General features: G+C 39.9%; 1 protein-coding gene across 8 annotated transcripts in view; it reads right to left on the minus strand.

The window, feature by feature from the left end:
* Positions 1-24,727, minus strand: part of LOC124232987 (DCN1-like protein 4) — a 66,432-nt gene that overhangs the window by 21,679 nt on the left and 20,026 nt on the right. For 7 of the 8 annotated variants that reach the window (XM_046649972.1, XM_046649974.1, XM_046649971.1 and 4 more), the window contains exons 2-6: positions 23,937-24,007; positions 23,724-23,763; positions 14,770-14,884; positions 11,057-11,148; positions 3,956-4,026 (exon numbers count right to left, since the gene is read on the minus strand). In XM_046649972.1, the coding sequence (XP_046505928.1) occupies positions 3,956-4,026; positions 11,057-11,148; positions 14,770-14,884; positions 23,724-23,763; positions 23,937-24,007 (389 nt within the window). The remainder of the gene's footprint in view (positions 1-3,955; positions 4,027-11,056; positions 11,149-14,769; positions 14,885-23,723; positions 23,764-23,936; positions 24,008-24,727) is intronic. The other variant, XM_046649975.1, reaches the window with a different exon arrangement.

Genomic DNA, 24,727 nt, shown 5'->3' on the forward strand with positions numbered 1-24,727 from the left:
ACCAGGAATACTATGCCACCATTAAGACAAATGAAGCAGAGCTATAGGTACTGAGGGAACAGCCTCAAAGATTTAAGTGAAAAGAACAAGGTGCAGAACAGTGTTAAAAAATAAAAAGGTGGGGGGAAAAAAGTGGATTGTACTTATATTGTATTGTGTTGTATCACTGTGATTTTCCTGTAAGTGAAGTATTTTCCCATCAATCATTCCTGGAATAATGGAACGGTTCTCACTGATACAACATGAAAGTTTTAACCTTTTACTCAAAATTATTTTTGTGCCAAAAGGGGTGAGGCATATTCATCTTTCTTCAATAAAAATACCTATGTGGCTACTAAAAATAAGAATAAAAATAAAATAAAAAGGTAGATGATGGGACATATGCAGTGAAGTTGTATGACAATTACATTAATGTTTGTGAACTCATCTATATACACTAGGGAAATTACTTTAAAGTAGGCCAACATTCCACTTAAATAGTACCGTGCCTGGACTGAGCACAGGACGAGGGGTGCGGCCCAATCACTTCTCTGGGCACCACGCCTGCTTTAGGGAATCTTCTGACATTCTGCAGGTGTCAGGAGCTGCCACAACTCTAGTTTATGGCACTGCTTACACTCGTTTAATTGGCTGCTTTAGAGAAAAGACGGCCCAGAGATTCTGATGGTGAGTTTAATAAACACCTGGAGGTGTAAAGACAAAATTACATTTCAAAAGTGCATCCACCGTCAAGCTATCCAGGGCTCTTCACAGGGACAGAGCTGAGGCCATCTGTGATTGAGGAAGAGGAGGAAGCCTTCCCGTCTGATCTACCTCCAAGACCCAAGATAAGATGAGAAGTAACTAAAGAAGAAAGTATGTCAGTCCTAGAGAGGTAAAGAAGAGGGACAGGGCCTTCTTAGGAGCATCCTGCCACTCTGCAGGGCTGGCGATCTCTGCACAGTCATTCATACATAAGGGACACCCAAGCCCTAAAGTGGGGATCGCATATACACTGATGATAGGCTATCTCCATTTGTTCTAACAAAAAAAGGCAATGGGAAGAAAATAGATGCTTCTGTAATAAGTTGGCCAGGGATTAGCCTACTCCACATTTGGCAGTTAATTTGGTTTCTGTACACGGGACCTAAGGCTTCATTCCAACTAGAACTGTCCCAAACCATCAGACTCATCGTCCATGTGCCCAACTGGGTCAGATGGGGTGGTGATGAGGAGTCAGGATGATCTAACATGAAATAACGAGGTAGGTAGTCAGTTAGAAATCCCTTTAGAGGATTTAATTAGCCTCCAAGAGCCAACATGTACATTAAGAGCCCCAGAACAATGGTATTTAGGAGGTTCAGAAGGTCTGTCCTCTTATTTGTTTGCCAAAAAGCTAGTTTGTGCACCAAAAACCTCCAGCTCTGTCTAATTTATAACCACAAGATGAAAAGCTCCCTCTTAATGCTGACTTTATGGTTTTCCATTTTGGAAAAAAATATCAGTGAGAACCCACTAAATCTCTAGGATCTTTCATCAAATATTAATTAAATCAGTACATATCAACTTTTTAAAAGTTACTAGGTTTTTTAGATTTTAAAAATCTAGATTATTAGGTAGATTACTAGGACTGATTAGTAAACCAATGTTTCCACATATTATGTGCATTGTCACAAAATACAATTGTTAAATAAGTTAAAAAATGGGAACTTAAAAGAGACCAATGGGCTATTCAGAAGAATCTCCCAAAAAGAAGAGGTTCCATGTTCTTCAAACTATTCACACGTTAGTGGATTTTCTCCTCATCCTTCAGCTTTTCTTGGAATTCTGACTCCTGTATCTCAATTTACCTGGGTGAACTAACCCACATTTTTTAATTCAAGCTTGGTATATTCTCAAACTATATCTATACTCAGTCCTCATTAGAAAGATTTAAAATTCCACATAACCATTTAAGTTAAAAAAAATGGTTAGGGCACAGGAACACACATACAAATATGCATGAAATATGGCTAAACAGACAAAGCAGATATTCACAATGGGTATTTCCTTACACAAAATGGACCTTTCATTAAGATAGCTACTTAAATAAAGAATTTGCTATTACTTTAGTAAATGAAAGCAGACTTGAATTTTACAAGCCTGCTTAAATTTCATAAGCTATAAATATTGGGCAAGGTCTGAGTTTTAAATACTTCAAAGTGCTTACTCATCAACGCAGATAGGGCTTTAAAACACTATTTTACCACTTGTTTTTCTAATGCTGTTTTTCAAATGTCTCTGAAATTGGGATGAATCCACAATCATGACATATCAGAGTTTATTATAGCAACATTTTTTCCTTTTTAGTGATGATATAGAATAATACAACTTCTACTGGTGGTGTCTCAGAATTGAAGTACAGTAATAAATATTTTGGAGTAATATTCTGACTTTGGTCTTTTAGTCTTCAACAGAGTTCAACATTTCAAGACTATTTCTATTCCTACAGAAATAGAGAACTAAAGGAGAGGAATACCATCTCCCTTTTACTGAGTACTGGTATTTGGGGGTGAGGAACTTGGAAGGGCTGTGCCTCCCTTTTTTTTCAGATAGAATCAACATCAGCATTCCCTCCCCTGACAGACCTTTGTGCCTCCGAGTACAATGCTCACCTAATCCTCGAACACCTGCTGCCTGACGTTTGCTGCCCAGTCTCCTCACTGTGGGGCCCTGCTGCCCACTCCTCTGATCACGTGCTCATCACTGTCCTCTAGGGGGAAACTCTGCATCCCCTCTCAGGCTCAACTCACTCTGGCCTCTTATGATACTGTTCAGAAGGCACTCTGCCAACCTGGCTCAGCTCCCAGCAGAAAACTCCCTTCTGAAAGTCAGTGAAATGGTCTTTTCTATGTCTACGACTAGTCCACAGGCTAGACCAGGCAAAATTCAACTGACCCATTGTCCCCAAGTTGAATAATTTATCAAGATACCTGAACTACATCACATTAAAATAAAAATATACAAGGAAAAAACCCATGTAACAATGAGTTAAAGATATTCCAAAGGCTCTCTAGAAAATTTGAAGTATTATTGCGGGGAGGTGGAGGGCCCGGGGGTGGAGGCATAGAAATTCTAAGGGTAAAAAAGTGTGAACTTTCAACTCCTAGTTTTCTTTAGGAGCATGACATACATGCATGGGCACCAGAAATCCTGCAAACAGTCTGAATGAAGGGGATGATCTCTTGAGATCTCTTCCAGATCATAAATTCACTTAGCATCTAAGACATTTTCATTAAACTGGAGGCTAATGTAATGTTAAACTGCACAGTTAATGAGCCAGAACACTTGTATGAGCAAAATTTTTCATTTTAATGTAAGAGAGAAGATATGGAAACAGGAAAAAATATTCAACAATAACATGATGATAAGAATTAGAGAAAAATATTAAGCATACACTATAACTTCTAATTAAATTTTTTAAAGGAAATACTTAAGGCCTTTACATTAAAAAGCTATCACTTTCTGAGCTAAATTTAATAGGAAGTACAAGACCTGTGAAAAATTCTTGAAAATTACAACCTACCCAAAATCCTCATGAATAATTAATTATTCCAAGTCCTGGAAAAACTACATTAGTCTGGAACAACTACGGAGGGGGACTAAGGTACACAATGCACGGTGATTTGGTCCCCTAGTTGATCTGCCATACACATGCCCACACCACTTGCTAAACATCTAGTTTAATTACTTTTTGTTACTGTACCTTTTAGATCTAAGAAATGTAATGAGAGAAAAAAAATAACTGACTGTAGTTACACCATAGCAATTACAACAAAAAATTTTGCTTACAAATAAAATTAGAATTGGAACTAATTTTTTATATTGCCTCGTAAATACTAACATGCCATTCCTTATCGTTGCTTTATTTGTTAAGGGACACAAGATTTAAGAAAAATAATCAAGTGATTGACCCAACTTAGTAAGTTAGACTTACATTTTCTGGTTCAACACCAATGTCTTCACAAAATTTCTCCATGCCTTCAGGACCTACAACATCATCAGTACCTGTGGTGAAATGCAATTTTATATAAGTTAAATCTAACCATGTACACTACTACCACTGTAATAGTATTATACTGTCAAAATATTCATTATTAAAGTAAACTAAAATCAAGTAACATTTAAAAGCCATAACTCCTTTCCAAAGAAAGAAATCATCAAAGTATAAAGCGAAAAGTATTCTGGAATTTCAGTTATGTCTTTAAAGTATTCTGGCCTGCACAATCATTTAAGTTAATTTATCACCATGTCCTTCAACCGATGGACATATGTACAGATATCGTGTGTTGAAAGACAAGGCTAACATGAGTTCAATTCCTGCTCTTTAAAGTGGCTTAAACCTCTATTCTTATTTTGGTAGTAATTTCAATACATACAATAATTTTTGGAGACACAAAAGAACTACATAATATTCTTTATAAAATTAATTGGGAAATAACATAATTGTTTCTTCTACACAGAAAAAAACCAAGTAGTCGTTTTGTTCTGGATAAGGCAATAGAGCCTCCTCCTTCCCAGTCTAGCTTTAGTCGTTTTTCCTTAAAGAACTGTCCACATGTCCCACCTCTACTTCATCTCCCATTCATTCTTCAACCTCTGCAATTTGGTTTCTGCTCCTCTCTCTCCACTGACCCTCTTCTTCCCAAGGTCACCAATAACCCCCCAATCACCAAATCTAACAGACGCAGTCAACCGTTATTTTATTTGACCTTTCTGTGATATCTGAAAGTCTGAAGCAGTTCTTTCTTCACAAAACCGTTGTCTCCCCCCACAGCTTCTGGAAGCACCCCTCTCATCTGGTTTTCCTCCTGGCTCTCTTTTGGCTTCTTTACGGGCTCCTCTGCTTCTCTCAACTTGTTACATTTGATGTGCAGAGCTCCGTGCTCAAACCTCTTCTAGTCCATTCTATCCAGTCTCCCTAGGAAATGTCAGCCATGCTCAAGGCTTCAGGTACTACCCAGATCTCTCTCCAGCCCAGGCTTTGCCCTTACTTTGAACTGTCTACCACACCACCGTCCAGCTACCCCACCTCCTGTTTAACTGCCACAACTAAACTTACATTCTGCCTCAAATCTCTTCCTCCTGCCTTTCAGATTTTCAGCCACCACCTCAGTGAGCCAATCATCTCTCCCTTATCCTCACAGGAGGGCAAGCCTGCTTACCCTCCTGTATTCTCTCTCAACTGGTGGCGCCATTGGAAACAGAAGCCTGGGAGTCTCCTGGATTCCTCCCTTCTCCTACACTCTCCACATCCAATCAACTATCACATGTTCTGCCAATTTTACCTTCCAAATATTTCTTCACTGCACCTGTTCTGCACTAACCTGTCCAGGCTTTCTTCTCACTGACATTACCCCAGGAGTCTCCTCAGGATCTCCCCAATTCCAGAGCCTCGTCCCCTGCTGACCCCTGCACATGGTTATCTAAAGGGTCCACCTCATACATAAACCCCATGCTGGCTTAAAATCCTTCAATGGCTCCCAACTACCTGAAGTCCCATGTCTCTGGCGTATTAAATAAGGTTCCCTATGATCTAGGGCCTCCCTTCCTCTTCAGCCTCAACACTTTCCACCTTCAAATCAAGTTTCTTGGAAATAAATGAATCAATAAATATTGCTGAATGAATAAAAATTAAGATCCAGAAACTCTTACCTGTGGCTCGCTCTGCACACACATCCTGACGCACACCCAACACCACACTGCTCTTTGCGGCTGCAACCCATCTTCCCCTCCCCTCCCCACCCTACCTGGCTAACTTACTCAGTCTTTAAGACCAACCCAGGCGGGCAGTCCTACGAATCGCCCATTCCCAGCAGAGGCCGGGTCAGGCAGTCCTCTGCGACCCCATGCACTGCTAAGAACACTTTTCCACATTTAGCACATGTGCCTTATGTCCCAGCTCATCTGTCTTTCTCTCTAAGTTCCTTGAGAGTAAGAGCTATTTTATTCTTTTTATAACCTCAGCATACCACCCAGCATGGAACAGTTGCTCAATAAAGTTTACTGAATGAATACCGGAACACAGGAATCACTCTACAATCTTCTCACAGCCTCTAGAACTAGCAAGTTTCCAAGTCCAGCAGAATCTACTATCTTAACATGTCTCAGTTTCATTCAGATAGCATTTTCCGGACATGTCCTGGAACTATGCACTGTAGAAGCTGCCAAAGATGAATAAATCATGGTCCCTGTCCTCCAGGAAGAGAGACAAAGTGGGAGAGAAATTTCAATACAAAGTAACAACTAGACTACAGTAAAAGTATAAGGTGGTTGTTCTCAACAAAGGACGAACACTTCTCTGCTTCAAATCCTTGGCTCCTCCTAAAGTCCAGACTCAGGCTCTTCCTCATCATCTGGCCAGAGCAAATACTTTTTCTGTGCCCTGTTATTTCCCTTTTAATCATAAATGTGCTATTTTGTTACAAAACGGTTTGTTTCATATATTCAAATCTGTTACCTTTTTCTGAGATTTCCTTTTTTTCTCCTTTTATTTTACATGTTTTTCTATGTATTCTTAAATTTTTTAATCTTGATTATTAGCAAAAAATCAAATAAAAGTTAATTTTTAATTTAGGTTTTTCGGGCTATATTAATACATGAATATGATACAAAAATTTCACTTAAAAGTGAAAGTGAAGAGGCCGGCCCCATAGCTTAGTTGTTAAGTTTGTGCACTCTGCTTCGGTGGCCCAGGGTTTGTGGGTTTGGATCCTGGGCGAGGACCCACACCACTCATCAGCCATGCTGTGGCGGTGACTCACATACAAAATAGAGGAAGACTGGCACAGATGTTAGCTCAGGGCTAATCTTCCTCAAGCAAAAACAGAGGAAGATTGGCAACAGATGTTAGCTCAGGGCCAATCTTCCTCACCAAAAAAAAAAGTGAAAGTGAAAGAATGTTTAAAAAGCGAAAGTTTCCCCTCTAAGTTTCCCTACTCCGCAAAGACAATCATTTACTAAAGAGCTTCTTTAAGAATCTTCCCCTAAGGGGAAGCCATTTTATATAATTCTATATGCAAGGAAAATATACATATTTACTTAGTGTTTCTAACTTTGTCCAGGCAATTCTCCTTGGCTTTCCAGGTATACAATAATTTAATCATTTCATCTTCAGTGAATGATCATTTTTGCCTCCTCTTTTCCTATATTTATGCCCCTTCTTTCTTTCTCTTATCTACCAACACTGGCTAACAACTTCCCAAACAACAGCGAATAAGAATAAGAGAGTGGGCATCCTTATTTCACTGCTGACTCACACGGGAATGCATTTAGCACTTTATCATGTGATTAGTTACTAGCTTTGGGTCTGAGAGAACACTTACCCACATGGGCACACTCATGTATTTATTACACAAACGACATATTATTACATTCACACGTAAAATGTTCAACTAGACAAAGTCCCAGTAAAATAGAGGCAAAGAGAAAGGCTGCCTTCTCCCTTTCCTATCCTCCCAGACCTTTCTGCTATGTATTTATATGGGCAAAAATACAGTGAAACATAGTGGTAAATTTATTTACACACATAGGCACATGCTGTACCTATAAATTCTACACCTTGCTTTTTTCACTGAATGTGCCTGATAATGTTCCTGTGAGAGTCCCTATACATCTACTTTATCCTTGTTAGCGGTCACATTTTCTGTTACTCCATAGTATGTGAATACGTGTGTGTCTCTCCATGATTCATAGTTCTTTTCATCATTCCATTACTGTAAAGTACTCAGGCTGTGAGATTAAAGAATTATTCTCATATGGAAATATCCATCTATTCCGATTTTGCTAGGAGGTTTGTTTTTAGGAACAGATGCTTTTTTGGTATCTACTGATAAGACTCTTTGGGAGGTGGTTGCACAGAGCTGAGAAAAAAGAAGTTGCTTTATAATCTTTTAAAATTCCTCTGTCTTTGGTTTCTATTCTTTTTTTTTTTTGAGGAAGATTAGCCCTGAGCTAACATGGGCCACCAATCCTCCTCTTTCTGCTGAAGAAGACTGGCCTTGAGTTAACATTCGTCCCCATCTTCCTGTATTTTATGTGGGACACTTGCCACAGCCTGGCTTGCCAAGTGGTGCATGGGTCCACACCCAGGATCTGAACCAGGGAACCCTGGGCCGCTGAAGTTGAACATGCGAACTTAACCTCTGCGCCACTGGGTCAGCCCCATTGGTTTCTATTCTTCTTGATCTAAAAAGCTCCTTTGCTGCAATCTCTTCTTGAGCCCAGCAAGCCACCTGCATTTCCCGTGCCTATGCACAGGCCTGGTGTCTCCCAGCTTGCTCTCCCACTCTCATACCCTCCAACCCGGCTACCACCTCCTCTGTCAATACTCATTACAAAGGCGATGCTTCTCAATTTGTCTGTCTGTTTGTCACACTACAAAATGAGCTCTGGGCAGTGTTTCTGCTGACCGCACCCCTGGGCCTGGCATGTAGCAAGCCCTTAAAGGTTTGCTGAGGTATACTGTGCAATGGTAATGTTAAGTTATCCACGCTTTTTTCTTTTTTCCACATTTTATGCAATGCCATTATTGTATTACTTGTACACACTTGCCTCTGTGTGTTTTAAAAGAGCAAGTTTTCAACAGTACTATTTGCAATGGCATGACTCTACCAAAAATAATATTTTATTCTAAAAATATTAAAATACAGTTAGTCAATCAACATTATTTACAAGCTACCCATAATCCAGCTACCTAAAACAACTTTTCCTTTTTTCTTGTTTCCCACATCCACATTTAGATCTAGTTGTAATCACATTATTCATTGGGCTTATGGTTGTATTTACACTAAATTTATCGATTGACCTGTAGAATTAAACATGGAAGAACTAAAGGTCCACCCTTAGGGAACAACTGCACCCCCAGAGGCCCCTCCGGCCCCTCCACTCCACTCTGCATTAAAGTGCGGGGAGTCGGCAAAGCCAGCTGGCTCTCTCCTAGGGAAAAGGAACACACCCGGGGGGTAACGCCTTCCTCCTTCCAGCATCTCGGGGGGCCTGTGGCCTCACAGCCTGCTCCCAAACTCATCCTACAGCACAACCTGTCAGTCAGCCTGGCTCTGCTCACTAGTTTTTCTTGAATAATACTGACCTATAGCTTTTATTCATGCAGGTGGGATATTAAGTGAAAGCAGGTGCCAGTTGGGGCTTTTAATTATTCCCATTTCAAGCCATTTTCCCTACTGATAAGATATAGGAAAAGAGGCCAAAAAAAACAGAGAGGGGTGTAAAAATAGGGATAGCCACTCCCACAGAAGCTTCTTGCCTGGCTGAAACCAAGGAACTACCCAGCAGGGATCTCAAGGAACCCAAAGAATGTGGCTTAATCTTTATCCCAAATGCCACCTTTCTGCAGCCAGAGAAAAGCAAACAAGAAGGAAAATTATAGCCCGCTCTCTCTTCAAAGAAAAGAGAAGTGTGGCTTATACTATGGAAAAATTTCTATTTGCTTGTAAAGGAAGACACACAAAAAAATCAAAATAGCTGTGCTACGATGGTGGGATTAAGTGTACTTTTTCTGTTTAAAACTTCCTTTTTATAATATACTTTCATAAAAATAAATGTGACCCAACATAGGCAAGCAAAAAAATCTTCATAATCAAAGTGATACCATTACGAGAAGACTCTTCATTCATTCATCATCTTGTAATGAAAACCTAGAAGGTGCCACCACTTTACTAATAAAAAACGTCTCCAAGAGACTCATGTTCTCATGATCTACACATGAAAACAGATAATTCTAATATTATGTAAGTGTCTATATTAGGGTTCATGCCCTGCAAACAAATCCAGCTCAAACTAGTTCAAGCAGCAAAGGAGAATTCACTAGAAAGATATTGGGGTAGCTCACAAAGTACACAGAACTAGTGGAATCAGGAGCGCCTCCTTTCAAGTGCGCACTAGGAAAGAAGGACGCTCTTCTCCTGGCTTCAATGTGAAAATCCCAGGAAACTTCATCTGACTGGCCCTGCCTGGGTTACCTGCCAGCCCCCTGGAACAACCTCTGTGGCCAAAAGAGCAAGGCTCTGATCAGAAAAAAGGTATTGGTAGAGAGAAAAACAGCAAGATCAGGCCACAGGAGGAATCGTCACTTTATAAAAGGGTATTAAAACTACTTATGAAAAATGTCCTGTGCAAGTACAAAGAAGGCTATTCAGGGGCCTTAAAAGATGGATAGCAGCTTGTCAGATGGAAAAATGGAGAAAAACACGCCAGGCAAGGGGACGGCACCAAGATGGTTGTCTTTTACCCTGTGGTGGCAGGGGTTTTTAAGCGGGGGCCGAGGGTAGAGTGGATTGCTAGGAAATGACATGTATGATCTATTGTTTATTTTTTTTTAAATATGACAACAGGAGGCACATGGAACCTGGTTGGGAACAGAGACTGACGACAGGAAAACTGGTGTGAAGGTTGCTGGAATAATCAAGCTGATAGGTTATGAGAGGGCCGGAAATGAAGATGGAGGAGAGGAAAGGTCAAGAGCCTTCCCCTCAAACTGGTCTGAAGAATTTTCTTTTTCTCTTTTTACACCATACACAGCCACAGTAACAAAAACCCCTAGGTTTCAATATTACATTACCTAACCAATTATAATAAGTTGCAAAAATGGGACTGAATTTAAGACATTTAAGACAAAACAAACATTTTCTGCCAAAAAAATCTTGCAGAATAGAGACACTTAATAGAAGAAATTCCACTGCACTACATAAAGGTTCAAAGCAGCAAAGCTTATTTTAACTTTCATGCGTAAACCAAATAATCACCCATTACCAGCATTCAAAATAGGTTTCCTAGCAATCTGAAGTATTCCTCCCAAGTGCATTTCATCTTTTCAGCTCCCTTCCAGTGTTCTGAATTCTTTGGCTTAGCTGCTGGCTATAAATAGGACATTGGTGATTTGTTTCAACTATGCTCCCTTCCTCAAACAGGGAGACACATACACACCAAATTCAAAAAGGACACATTTTTAATTCTTTAATCTCCTCTATGGTACCCCTCATTTTCATGAGGACCAGTCTTAGATGATCTGATTACCTACCTGCATATTCATAGAACCACTCTAAGCACCTCTTACTTGAAAACGCTTCTTCTTCAGTCTTTATTCTAGTTGAATCATATTTTCTATACATGCTAGAAATTGAGAAAGCAGTTTCAAGTTATTTAAAGTAAACATACGGAGTTCTTTTTAAGTAGCAGATAGTTTTTATTATTTTACTCAAACCAGACATCTATTCAATCAGTATTTCAAGTATACTTTAAACATTTTACTTCCTGCACTCAGAACCTTCAGCTTTTATAACTATAGTTTTAAACACAGTCACACCCAAGATAGAATTAAATGATAAGCATTTAATACAGGTTTTTCTCTGATCAACAAATAATCAGTAAGAACTGAATAGGATGGGTATTTGATATTCTCCCTTCTACCTCACCAGCCAGAGCTAACTACAAACTGGTAGTGAGATACAGCAAGAAACGTCTAAAGTGTTTTCTTCAATTGCTGACCCCAGAACTCACTCATGTCTCCACATTAAGTTCTCCTGACCTCTGTGTCTTACAAGCCAGGCTGGGCACAGAGCACAGTCTAAGGAAGAACCTGTCAATATCAGACACCTCAAGGGAACATTAAGCAAATAAAAAGAAACATCAAATTATGTTCAAGCCTCCAGGAAAAAAAACCTCAGGAGAGAAAAGCACAGAGAAACCCAGGCTTCTGCCATTCTTGTATAATCTCCAAGTACTGTGGAAATAGCCAGCATAAACTGGAGAACTGAACCAGAAAATACACATCCTCCTCCTGCAACACTGCAACCTCCTGCAGGAATTCCTTATTTCATGTTGACCTGGGGCTCAGAACCAAGACATTCCTTACACAGGGAGGGGAGGAGGCACTACTTTTTTTTTTTCTCTCCTCAAATCCCCCCAGGACACAGTTGTATATTTCAGTTGTGGGTCCTTCTAGTTGTGGTATGTGGGACACCACCTCAGCGTGGCCTGACGAGTGGTGCCATGTCCGCACCCAGGATCCAAACCAGCAAAACCCTGGGCCGCCAAAGTGCAGCATGTGAACTTAACCACTGGGCTACAGGGCCAGCTCCGGCACTACCTTTAAAATAGTGATTTCACTAGAAAAAATGCGTATATACTTTTTTTATCCATTCTTTATGTAAAAATTGCCTAAATAGTTATAAACACTTATGAATATAGTTTTTCTTTTTTTCAAGAACAGGCTTTTTTTTCCTTTTTTTTTTTTTTAAGGACGATCAGCCCTGAGCTAACATCTGCTGCCAATCCTCCTCTTTTTACTGAGGAAGACTGGCCCTGAGCTAACATCCATGCCCATCTTCCTCTACTTTATATGTGGGACACCTGCCACAGCACAGCTTGACAAATGGTGCGCAGGTCCACACCTGGGTTCTGAACCAGCGAACCCCTGGCTGCTGAAGCAGAACATGTGAACTTAACTCCTGTGTCCCGGGGCTGGCCCTTTATTTTCCTTTTTAAGGCATGCTTTTTGGTGAGGAAGATTGGCCCTGAGCTAACATCTGTTGCCAATCCTCCTCTTTTTTTTCCTCCCCAAAGCCCCAGTACATAGTCGTATATCCTAGTTCTAAGTCATTCTAGTTCTTCTATGTGGGATGCCATCACAGCACGGCTTGATGAGTGGTCTGTAGGCCCACGCCCAGGATCCTAACCCATGAACCCCGAGCCCAGGAAGCGGAGCATGCGAACTTAACCACTCAGCCACAGGGCCAGCCCCCATGAATAGATTTTTATTTGCATTGTATATAATGTAAAAATCATATATAATTCTTTTTTGATGAGCATTTATTCATGCCTAGACATTCACCAGACTATCTGTATATACCTCTGATTAGAGACTGTGGGTTTTAATACCAAAAAAGAATAGAGTTACAGGGTGTTAAGATCCTGAAACTGCAAACCACCACTTCTGTATTTCTTCTATAAAAGGTATTCATACTTCCTGGAAATAGAGGCAGATACTGGCTAAGGGTTCGAACAGATATGCTCCAGTCCTGGGCTTGGATATGCCTATCTCAGCTCAAAGTCTGTAATGGTCAATAACCTGAAGGCCTATATAAGACACTGTAATATTTGAATTACTAAAAACACTCTACATAAAAAAGGACAATGGAATACTATTCAGCAAATAAAAGAAACAAAATACTGATACATGTTATTACATGGATGAGCCTCAAAAACATTATGCTAAGTGAAAGAAGCAAGATACAAAAAGACCATTTATATGAAATATCCAGAAAAGGCAAATCTGTAGAGACAGAAAGTAGATTCAAGGTTGCCTAGGACTGGGGTGGGAAGAAGAAGTGACTGTGAATGGGCATCAGGATCTAATCGGAGTGATGGAAATTTCCTAAAACTGATGTGTAGTGGTAGTTGCACAACTCTAATAACTTAGTAAGAAATCACTGAATTGTACACTTAAAATGGATGAACGTTACAGTAGGTAAATACAGCTGTTTAAAACAAAAAAGACCAAGAATGAAACTCAGATAATGCTAGAGATCCCTTTGCCTCTGGTGACATTGAAATGCTATCACTAAGGTACCTCACAGCCTTTTGCAACTCAACGACCAGTTTTTAAACTGGCTTTATTGTACTAAATTGTATTAGAGTATGGTGGGAAAATCAGTGTTATATATAGTCACAAAATGGTATGTGATTATTAGAATTTAACAATTCCCTGATAATACCACCAAAGAAGTATCAAATAACATGGCTTCCCAAAGCTGAAAACCATCAGTCTAAACATCACCTTCAGTGATTATCTTCTAAATCACTGCTATCTTCTTTTAGATGATATCTTCTACTCATCTGGGATATGAATAGTGATATTATTTTCACATTTTCAGAGTCCATCTCTAACCCTCCAACTGACTTGTAGCATATGAAGTATGACAGCAAGAAAGAAACAGAACAATCTCATCTAATCCCCCGGATTTATAGACGTGGAACTCAGGCCTATCAGTGAAGTGACCTGCAGAGCTAGAATGGAGGAAGAAGGACAAAGGTAGAAAAAATTAAAACTATGATGCTTGTTGTTCATTGTTTAAAAAAAAGAACAAGAAGGAAAAATGACTTACTAAAATCAGAGGGAAACAATAAAGATGCCCGAAATAAACAAGTCTAAAAGAGCTCTGGAGTTACCACATTTAACAGTTCACTTGTGTAAAAGAGAAGTGGTTTAAATAGTCTTCTTGTTTTTCACAGTTTCTAACAAATTCTCACTCTTCTGAGAATAAACCTCAGCTCAGCTAGTACTCCAGGCAGCCTCCGAGTGTTCAGTACAGGCAGCCCTCTCTGACCGCCTAGCCCAAGGCCCTTGCAAAGACAAGGACGGGACTACTGTGATGTATTTAGTGAGTGAGACCCTCTTAGGGAACAGACACATACCAATCCTGTGGTCCCCAACAGGCACAGATGGCAAGCCCTTAAAAGGAAAGAAAGAAACTCTACACCAGTTTTGGTGGACCAATGGACTAAGATAAAACTTTAATTTCTAAGAACTCAAATTACCTAATTTGTTTTTGTTTTATAAACCCACATGTAAAGTATCACTAAATAACTACACTTTGAAAGTTCTCCTGACAGAACCCAAAGCAATTTTCCAGTTGCCATCTGCACACTTAGAAGACCCACACTGGATTAGGTAGAAATGTGCCTGTTCGACACGTGTGTCATCCATTTTGATCTCCTGTCTCTGCAACATACCTATCGTGTCTACTTTTCTTGGCAGATAAATCATCTCCAGAGGCAGGTCTTCTCTTTTTCCTTGGCGGCATCACTTTGCTAAAGCAGTCCGAAGAACTGCAAGACCGCAGACTTCCTACAAAACACAGAGGCAAGAGTGCCACGTTAAGGAATGCCACGTCATGACACGTCCGAAGAATATCACCAGCAAATTAAAACTTCCCTGCTTTGCACTGTAAAGGGTTTAGATGCTATTGTAAATGCTATAAGTGAAAAAATAGCTTTTACCTCCTCTTTTGAGAAAACGTTATAGTCAAGAAATAAACTTCTCAATGACACAAATAAGTTAACACTTTCCCCCTAAAACCACACCAGAAATGGAAGTTATCACCACTTCAATTTACTCCCCCCAAATACTAATATAAACCCCCGAGCTTTCAGCTCCTTTTACACGGCCGTGTTCCCTCAGAAGGAACTGCACCGCCACCTCATTTACGTCCTTCATTAGGCAAGGCCAGCTCAACCGGTAACCTTCCATCTAAAATAACACAAGCACATCAGTCCCAATACTCTTAAGCTTCAAGGGATATCTGATTTTAAAAAACCAGGATTGGGACTTTTGGGGCAGAAGCCTAACATAATCTCGAGCAAAATTTCCTAATAATTTTTAGTTTGTTTCTGCCACTTTCAGTCACAGTTTTCAGAAGTAAACTTTCATTTGGTAAAAGATAGTAAAATGTAATAACAACAGACAATAACAACGTGGAACACTTACTGAGACCTTACTGTGAGCCAGGCCCTGTTCTCAACACTTACCAGTATTGAGTCAACCTCACAACAAGCTTATGAACAGAGAACCATCATTACTGCCAATGCAGATGAGAAAACAGAGGCAGAGTTGGGCTTTAAATCCAGACGGTCTTGCTTCAGACCGTCTTAAACTATTATAAATTACAAAACAATTATAATATAATTAAAATACCCCATCTTGGCACAAGTGCTATCATATATATTATGTCGCTTGGTTCCCACAATAACCCTGAATGACAGGCAGGGCAGAGATAATTATCTCTAGTTGACAGATGAGAAAAGCTAAGGCTCAGGCATTCGAGTTTCTTTCCAAGATCTCAGAAGTGTTAAGCGGTGCATTCTGGACTCCACGTCTCTTCTTCCACTGGTCCTTTGGTAGGCCCTGGGCTCTCAATGAGTCACCACGACAGGAGCAAGCACAGGGGTGCTGGGGTTCCAGTGATCTGCATCCACTGAGTTCCAGCTCCTCACCTAACCACATGGCTTGGTCAATCACTGACCTATTCTGGTTCATCATTTGAAGAATGAGAACTGTGATATCTACCTCTCAGGATTTTTATGAGGAAAAAACATCCACTGAGTAAGTTTTTAGGTGCCAAGCATTGTGTGTAGGTAGATGATAGGGATATACACTTTCCGAGGGCCCTAACAGAGGTTTGCAGGCAGTGCTCAGGCTGGACCTCGCAAGTGAATCCTTACAACAACCCTTGGATGTAGGTATTGTCAGCAGCTCCATTTTTACAAATGAAGAAACTGAAGCAGAGAGATTAAGTAACAGCTGGAAAGCATAAGTGAAATCGATGATCGAATCCAAGCAGCCCAGCAACAAAGCCCAAGCTCTCAGCGACTATTTCCTGCTGCCTCTACTAGGTCATCAAAGCAGAGACTGAGAAGCAGAGAAGTAAGGACAGAGCCCTGGGGAGTGTGGATATTTAAGGGACTAGGAAAAGAAGGTAAAAACCTGGGTTGTGAGAAAAATCTAAGAGACTGTAATGTTCTAGAAGCCAGAGGTGGAGAGTGTGCACACAGAGGACGGCTCAGGAAGGAGCGAAGGCACACGATGGATTGAGCAATGAAGTACGGCAGCAATGGGCTGGTGAGGGTGGAAGCTAGACTGCAACGGGGTGGGAAGGACGTGGGGTGAGGGAGTGAACACATGATCATGGACAACTCTTTCAAGAAACCTGCTCTGAAGGCAGGGAGACAGTTGTCAGTAGCTAATAGTCACAACCCTGGTAAGAGCAATGATCAGGACTGGAACCTAAATCCTGGCTCCCAGTTAGGCTTCCAGCATTTTACTAAGTTTCCAGGGTGATACACTTCAGGACCATACCAGACGAAAGCACCTTTTCTGTTATAAACCAGGACTACAGCCCAAATGAGGCGTCTGCTCGGTACCGCACACTGCATGAGCCTAAGGATCCTGCCTATTCCTTTAGCACAGAAGCAGACCCCACAGGGCTAACCGGACGACCGTCAGCCACCTTTCCAAGGGGCCCAAACAGGCCCTGTCCTCCCCAGAGTGGAAGGAGAGTTCTTCAGAGACACCACACACATCCATATCTCACTCCCCACAACAGCAGCAAGAACTGGAAGAGAAAGAGCCAGAGAAGGCGCTGCCCAGCACACAGACACCCCATTCATCTTCCATATAAAATGGTGATCCTGTTTACAAACAACACTAAAGCATACAAAAAGTTCCAAAGAGTTGCAGAGTGACCCAAGCTTTTGCAGACGGCCAACATACAAGAAAAAGATTAATTCATGTCCATTAATGCCTTGGGGTGAGGCCTGCAGAATGAAAAAGTACACCCTCCTAGGTAGAAAGCCTGCCACACTGCTCAAAAATAACAATGTCTTAAACCTGGGGCTTGCTTCTCCCTTCTTGGATGTGTATGTGTGAAGAGAAGACATTTTCTTCCAGTACGGCTCATGGTTTGGTTCCAAGCATCTGGTCTGGCAGTAACCTCTCCCTTCCACCAGTTTTTGCAGAACACAGAGGAAAATGCAGTTATCTCTGCAGTTTGTGGGATGATGAACACTATTTAAAATAGTGTCCTCACCAATATTCACCAATAAAGGTTAATCTGCCAGCTCTTCCATTATCTGCTTCTTCATAGAAACATATAATGCCTGGCTTTCACTGAATTCTACTTGTTAAAAGTATCACGTTTTTGGTAAACATACTAACATAAGTTAACCAACTTTTCCAACTTTTTATTTTTTTCCTTACTGATGAATGCTTTGTTAAAAAGTTTCACAAACCACTTTTTCTCATGTTTGCGTAAAACATTCATCTTTGGGCCCCAAATCACCCCAAAATTGGCATTTTATTCTTTCATTTATTCAAAACTTCTAACTTCTAGCTAAGAACCATGGCTTTGTGTAGCTCTCTCCATCCAATCACCGGCATAAGCGATGCTATGGGGCCATCTTTCACAAAGAAGCGACATCTGTTCAGCTCCCTGCTGTCCAGTACAGCTCGGGCCTTCACCGGCTCACCGCCCTCTCACTCCCGCCTCACAGGAAGGACGAGTCAAACTCACCCAGTGAGGTTACCAACGACTACACGTCGCAGCTCCACAGATAGAACCCTAGAACCCATGGTGACAGTGAAAAGTTTCGGCCTACGTAACAAGCAACTTTTTAATGCTGAGGAAAACAAGTTTACTTAAGATAATTTGACAATATGAACCAAATCAACAAAATACAGAGAACACACAACTCAAGGCTTGTTTGCCCCAAACCTGCTCCCCCGTACCCATCACGGCTCCGGGGACAGACCTGAGCAAGAGAAACAACCAGGGTTTTTAAGTGCACGTGCAAAGGGACACCTTGGTTTGCAGGGCCTGCTGGGTCCGCCTGTGCATGCACAGTATCATAGTACACTAATGATAAGATATAGACATTATTGTGAGTCCTACAGTGGACTCTCCATAAGTATTTGTTGAATAAATGTGTTCCTAGCACGTGTGTAAACCAAAGTTTGCTGAAAACTCAGTACCTTTCCAGAGACTTAAAACTTCCATGAATAGATAATACGCCACCGAATTCCCCCGTTCTCAGGAAACAAGCACCCGACTCTGTTTCCCGGCAGGTAGACATGTGTTTTACACACAAATATGTGAGAATGTTTGCTTCTTAAAATAACTGTGATAAGTGGTTTATAATAAAAATACTTAAACGGAATGAATATGTTTTACAAACTTGTATTTATTCATATTGTTAAATTTAGACTTGACTCAGACCTTGTATCACTTAATCTACTTCAATTAAACACTTTATCTTTAAACTCAAAAAAAATTTAGGGGGTAAATAATATTAACAAGAATGTTACAAAATGTTTATCTCTTTCAAAGAATGAGCTATCCGACATTACAGGTAGATGCAAAAGATTAAGGTTGATGTTTTAAATAATAACTACAGAGCACTTTCAAAGTTATCTTCGCAAATTTAAGGGGTTGTGATTACCATCCCAATTCTACGGATAAGAAACTGACCCATAAAGTTGAGCCCCTAAAAGTTCCTAGATCAAAAAATACTTAACAAATAAAACTGACTTCCTAATGAACTGTAAGAAATCCAGTAATTTATTTGAAATGATCAGAGCTGCAAGTTTGCATTCTTTGCCAATCATCCAAGAAAAAGCAGGGATGAAAAAGATTTTAGGGATCCATCTTAAATCTTGTTAGAAATATTTGGCAAGTACATATGAAAGAAGAAAAGCCTTTTTATAATAATAACAAACAGGGAAGAAGAGGAGGAGAAAAATCTCAACTAGTAATCCTAAACTATAATCCGTGCTCCGTAACATTACCATGATTGACAATCTGGTGTTCGGTCTGTCTACACAGATGGACAGTGAGTCTGAAATCAACCCTCCCAACTCTCCCATCACTACAAGCTCTTCTTTGATGCTGGGGTGTTTAACACGATCATTAGGAAGGCAATAAAAATTGTCTATATATATTTTTTTTTAAGATTTTATTTTTTCCTTTTTCTCCCCAAAGCCCCCCAGTACATAGTTGTATATTCCTCGTTGTGGGTCCTTCCAGTTGTGGCATGTGGGACGATGCCTCACCGTGGTTTGATGAGCGGTGCCCTGTCCGCACCCAGGATTCGAACCAACGAAACACTGGGCCGCCTGCAGTGGAGCGCGGGAACTTAACCACTGGGCCACGGGGCCAGCCCCCAAAATTGTCTATATATTTTTTACGCAAGGGTTAAGATTTGAGTTCAGGTTCATTTCTTCTTGGTTCAGTGTTTAAAGAGAACAAATGAAATATTCTACTAACTGACCGACCGCATTTTCAAATAAATTGGGTAGTCAATGAATATAGCCATTCTTCCCATATTAAACAACGAGAAATACTGCCAACATTTTTCAACAAGTTTATTCTAATATTTGGCCTCAGAAAATCAATTTTAAAGAGCAACTTGAGTTCACCTGGATCAGACCAAAGGTCCTTTGACGTCTATCCAGCTTGTTTTCATAATAATTTAACTAAGCATGTTATTCTTAATAAATAGTATCTAAGTAGGCGCTCCACTGCCTCTTTTTTTTGGTAAATCTTTTCGCTTGTGGGCCTCAAGTTAGAAAAATCCTGTTCAGGGTTCATTTTCTGTAAGACATTAAATTGTGTGCCCAATTTCTAGTCACCCCCAAACAAGAGGTTTATAAAATTAGAGAAATTTTCTGACTTTTCCAAACTTAGTATAAATGCATGTTCCAATACAAAAATCTCACTAATTTTTCATTTTATTGAGTTCGCTGTATCATAACCTTGTTTCACTTAATAACATTTTACACAGTTCATTCTGCCACTTCAATACTTTTTATACAGCTATTTCACCTCACTTTACACTGAACCATGTCACAACATAGAGTAATTTGATAGATTCCATTTTAAGACATCTTACCAGTAACTAATATTTTATTTCATTTTCTTGAACAGATCATTGAACTACTTCCTTGAAACTATTAGAGTCTAAATGTACAATTTTTATCCTACTATTTAAGAAAAAAAAAATTCCTTTCCTTTCCCTCCAAATAATACTGACTTCCAACATCTACCATCTTCTTCTTTGCTCATTTTTTTGTCCTCTCTGTTTGGCAATTTTTATTCACTCCCTACATGTATGGTGTATTTTGGGCTATTTCTCCAAAGTTAACTCTGTCTCTCTCTTTTTTTCTGGTGGGAGGAAGATTGAGAGCATCAAAGAAAAGTGTTGGAGGAGACAGAGCAAGAAGACACTGACCTCCCTTGCACTTAGTTGTGGCTCTTCCGTAGACAGTTTGTCACAGATACTGCTCAGACTACTGTGGGCTAAAAGATTCGAAGCAGCACTACAGTGATTAACTTTCTCAGATCTCCAAACATTATAGACTTTACGTTGTTTAATTTTTAAAGTACACTCTGTCAGGTATGGTAATCACAAGTGATGCTATAATCAAATTGGAAAATGGTAATGAAATGGACTACTCTACGAAATTACTAATGCTAATTGACACTGACTAGCACTTACAAGGCACCCGGCACCAGCATGTTACACTCCAAACATCAGACACAGCCGCTGTCCCCAAGGGCGAAAGAGGAGGCATAAGGCCAAATACACTTTCCACTTTCGTTTTCCTTAATTATAGCTTACAGTTATTAAATTGCCACATTCAGGTTAAATATTTAGATGTGAAATTACTATAGTAACAATATTGATTTAAATCCGAAGTTTAAAGTTAACCACATAATGTACAAGATTCAGAACTTAGAGGTTTTGTCACCTCAGCTAAGGGAAAGACGACCTAAAAAGGCTTTACAAATACAAAATTCAGCTTTAAAAATCAAAACTACATTAACTCTTAAGTTTAAAGAATGCTCAAAGCTCGCCAAGATATTGTTCCAGAATAGGAGAGAACTGTAGTTTATTTCTTACCTATCAAAACTGGCCCTGAAAATTTTATTTCAGCATTGTTGGTAGTAGCTAAAAGTTAAACACACTTAAATGTATATCAATAGAAGGCTGGAGAAACATACTATGATATATCCAGGAATTAGAAAATTGTGCAGACGTTAAAATATAAAGCAGATGCTTTATAAATGTTCTACTATGAAAAGATCTCCAAGAAACACTGAGTGACAAAAACAAGAAGCACATACAAATGTATACATACTGTATTGGGGGAAAAAAATATCTTCATCATCACCACCACCATCATCATTTGGGAAACAAAAGAATATAAAAGTTACTTCTGGAGAGTCAAATGCGGAGTACTAGTGGGCGATAGGAGGGACCTAGAGGTAATAAAATGAAATAGAAACCTCCACTTTTTGTTTCATACCTTTTCAACACTTCTTTTAAAACCATGTGCACACATTGCTTTTAAAATCATTAAGGAATCTGTTTTTGACTGCCCTTGAGTTGATCTATATTTACTGACACAGAAAGGTCAGGTGAAGGGAGCCGCTGTGGCCTCGTCTTCTAGAACACTCTGGCAGAGTCCCTGCCCACTTCTCTCACTCCTTCCTCCGGCAGGAGTGTCTGATTTAACTCATGACCCAGGGAGAAAGAACCAAGCAGAGGGGCCCAGCCCATTCCAAACTCCCTTTCAGAACCACCTGTCAGCAGAAGCTCAGACCGTGCCACTGTCTTAGTCGCGGGTAAGAGGGGGACAGCGGGTGTGCTGGCCTGTGCTTATGCAGGTGTGACAGTGATTGGGTGTGAGGCTTCTAATTCAGGTGAAACACTGAAAAGCCTCTGCATTCTTGCTGCACATCTAAACTGTGTTTTCCAACAAAACTGTTACTTCAACCTCCATATTCTGCCTAATTTTCAATTCATTCTGAACCCATTTGGAGGGGAGGCTGGGGAGGGTTCTAAATCCCAAAACCCTCCAAGACATACCATTAAATGAAAAAAGAAAGATGCTGTATAGTATGTACAGTGTGATCTCATTGATGCTAAATAAAAAGACAGTACTATAAAAACATATGCATGAATAAAAATGGCTGAAAGAGGGCTGGGCCCGTGGCCAAGTGGTTGGGTTCACGCGCTCCACTGCGGGCAGCCCAGTATTTCGTTGGTTCGAATCCTGGGCGTGGACATGGCACTGCTTGTCAAGCCACCCTGAGGCAGCATCCCACATGCCACAACTAGAAGGACCCACAACGAAGAATATACAACTATGTACCTATGTACCGGGGGGCTTTGGGGAGAAAAAGGAAAAAATAAAATCTTTAAAAAAAAAAAAGTTTAAAAAAAAATGGCTGAAAGAATAAAATTAAACAGCGTATTGGAGGAGACAGAACGGCTAGACTGAGAGACAGAGGAGCACTGTCACTTTTTACTCCACTTACTTTTGCGCTATTCAAAATTCTCCAACAAGCATATATTCATATATCACTATGGTGACTTTCAAAATAATTTAAAATATATTTTAATAATTTTTCTTGAAAGTTTTAATAACTATAGATCAAATCCAAGTTTCTGAACTTTATAATTGAATCAGCAGTTTAGAGAAGTGGTTCTCAAAGTGTGGTCTCCAGAACAGCCTCATCAGCATCATCTGGGAGCTTGTTAGAAATGCAAACTCTGGGGCCCCACCCCAAACCTACAGAATTGGAAACCCTGGGGGTGGAGCCTGGTAATCTGTTGTAACAAGCTCTCCCCAGGTGATTATAATGCTAGCTAAAGTTTGAGAACCACAGGGCTAGAGAATCATTTACACTAATTTTCAATTTTCCCATTCATAAATCCTCAGGACCTATATAACACACACACATCCCTACCTAGCTATCAAGTCATTTTTATCTCAATTCAACAAACATTTATGGAATACCTTTCAAACTGCATTACCGCAGTAACTTTTTAGTATAAACTAAAACAGTTCAGTAGAGAAACAATATCTTGAAACTACTGGGGAGAATCCCCAGCCCCTTTAAAGGGACTGAAGTGCTCTGTCGTCAACCAGAGGCCCGGAACAGATCACCTCCCGGGAAGCAGCTGTACCATGGCAGCCTCGAACACTCTGAAAAACATCCTCGACAAAGTAACATCTTGTTATTGGAGGGGATGACAACAATGTAGACCATTCTCAGCTAGAACCTCTCCTTCCTAACTTTCAATTACAAAGCTTGTTTAAAATTAAGGGTGTAAGCATTTACAGATACCTGTTTGGTGATCGTCTTGGCCAACGTCTTCTGTTAGATTCTGCAAGAAATATGTTCATTATTACCAAGGAATCACAAACCATACAGCAAGTTTTAAAATTCAATAGTTTCATAAATAGCTATCTTAACATCCATTATCTAAATTTTTATCAAATACACTTAGAACAATTACTTTAAATAGTTGGTACTTCTGTCTTTAAAAGATTGACTTACTAGCTTATTAAGGGTGTGGTAGATCTTATGAATATTTGCCAGTGTTGAGAGATGAGAGTTCAGCTGAAAGTCTTTAAAAGAAAAAGGGGAAAATTCAGTGTTATTTATTTCCCACACTGCAAAAAGAATGTAAAAAAAGAAGGCTCAGAAGTGAAGACAAACAAATGTTTTGATACAACTGAATATGATGTCCATTAATTTGATATTTATTAAATAAAATACAAGATGCAACTAATGACCTATCCCCTAGAAGTAGAGTCTAACAATAAAGTTAAATTCCCAACCACATGTTAAAGTTGATGAAATTTCCATTTGAATTGTTAAGGTAAAACAAAAATACTTCCGTAGTTGTAAAATCCTACCAGTAATGAACTTGAACTTAAGAGAAAAATATCAATAATGTTAACAAATTAAAGAAGTCACACAAATAGAAGACAGATCTCAAATGAAACATGTTCGCTTTCTCTTTCCCTTTCTCTTCCCCAGAATTACTAGTACAATATCAAGCTTCTGGCAAGAAAATAATAGGAAAGCATGGCAACCATTCGGCATTTCTTACAATGTATTTATTTTGTTGGCTCTTCTACAACAGAGAGAGCAAAAAATGGAATCTAAGCCCCTCCCTCTCCTGTTACACAAATACAGACAAATCAAAGAACTATTTAGGCTGCAAGCTCCGTGCCTAAGGCCAGAGCCCTGTGATGGAGCCCACAGTCATCTGCACTGCAACATTAAAATGTTCCACAGAACAGACACACAGAGCAGAAGTCACACTCCCGGAGAAACATGTC

Source organism: Equus quagga, unplaced genomic scaffold (assembly GCF_021613505.1).
Source record: "Equus quagga isolate Etosha38 unplaced genomic scaffold, UCLA_HA_Equagga_1.0 146_RagTag, whole genome shotgun sequence".
NCBI lineage: Eukaryota > Metazoa > Chordata > Mammalia > Perissodactyla > Equidae > Equus > Equus quagga.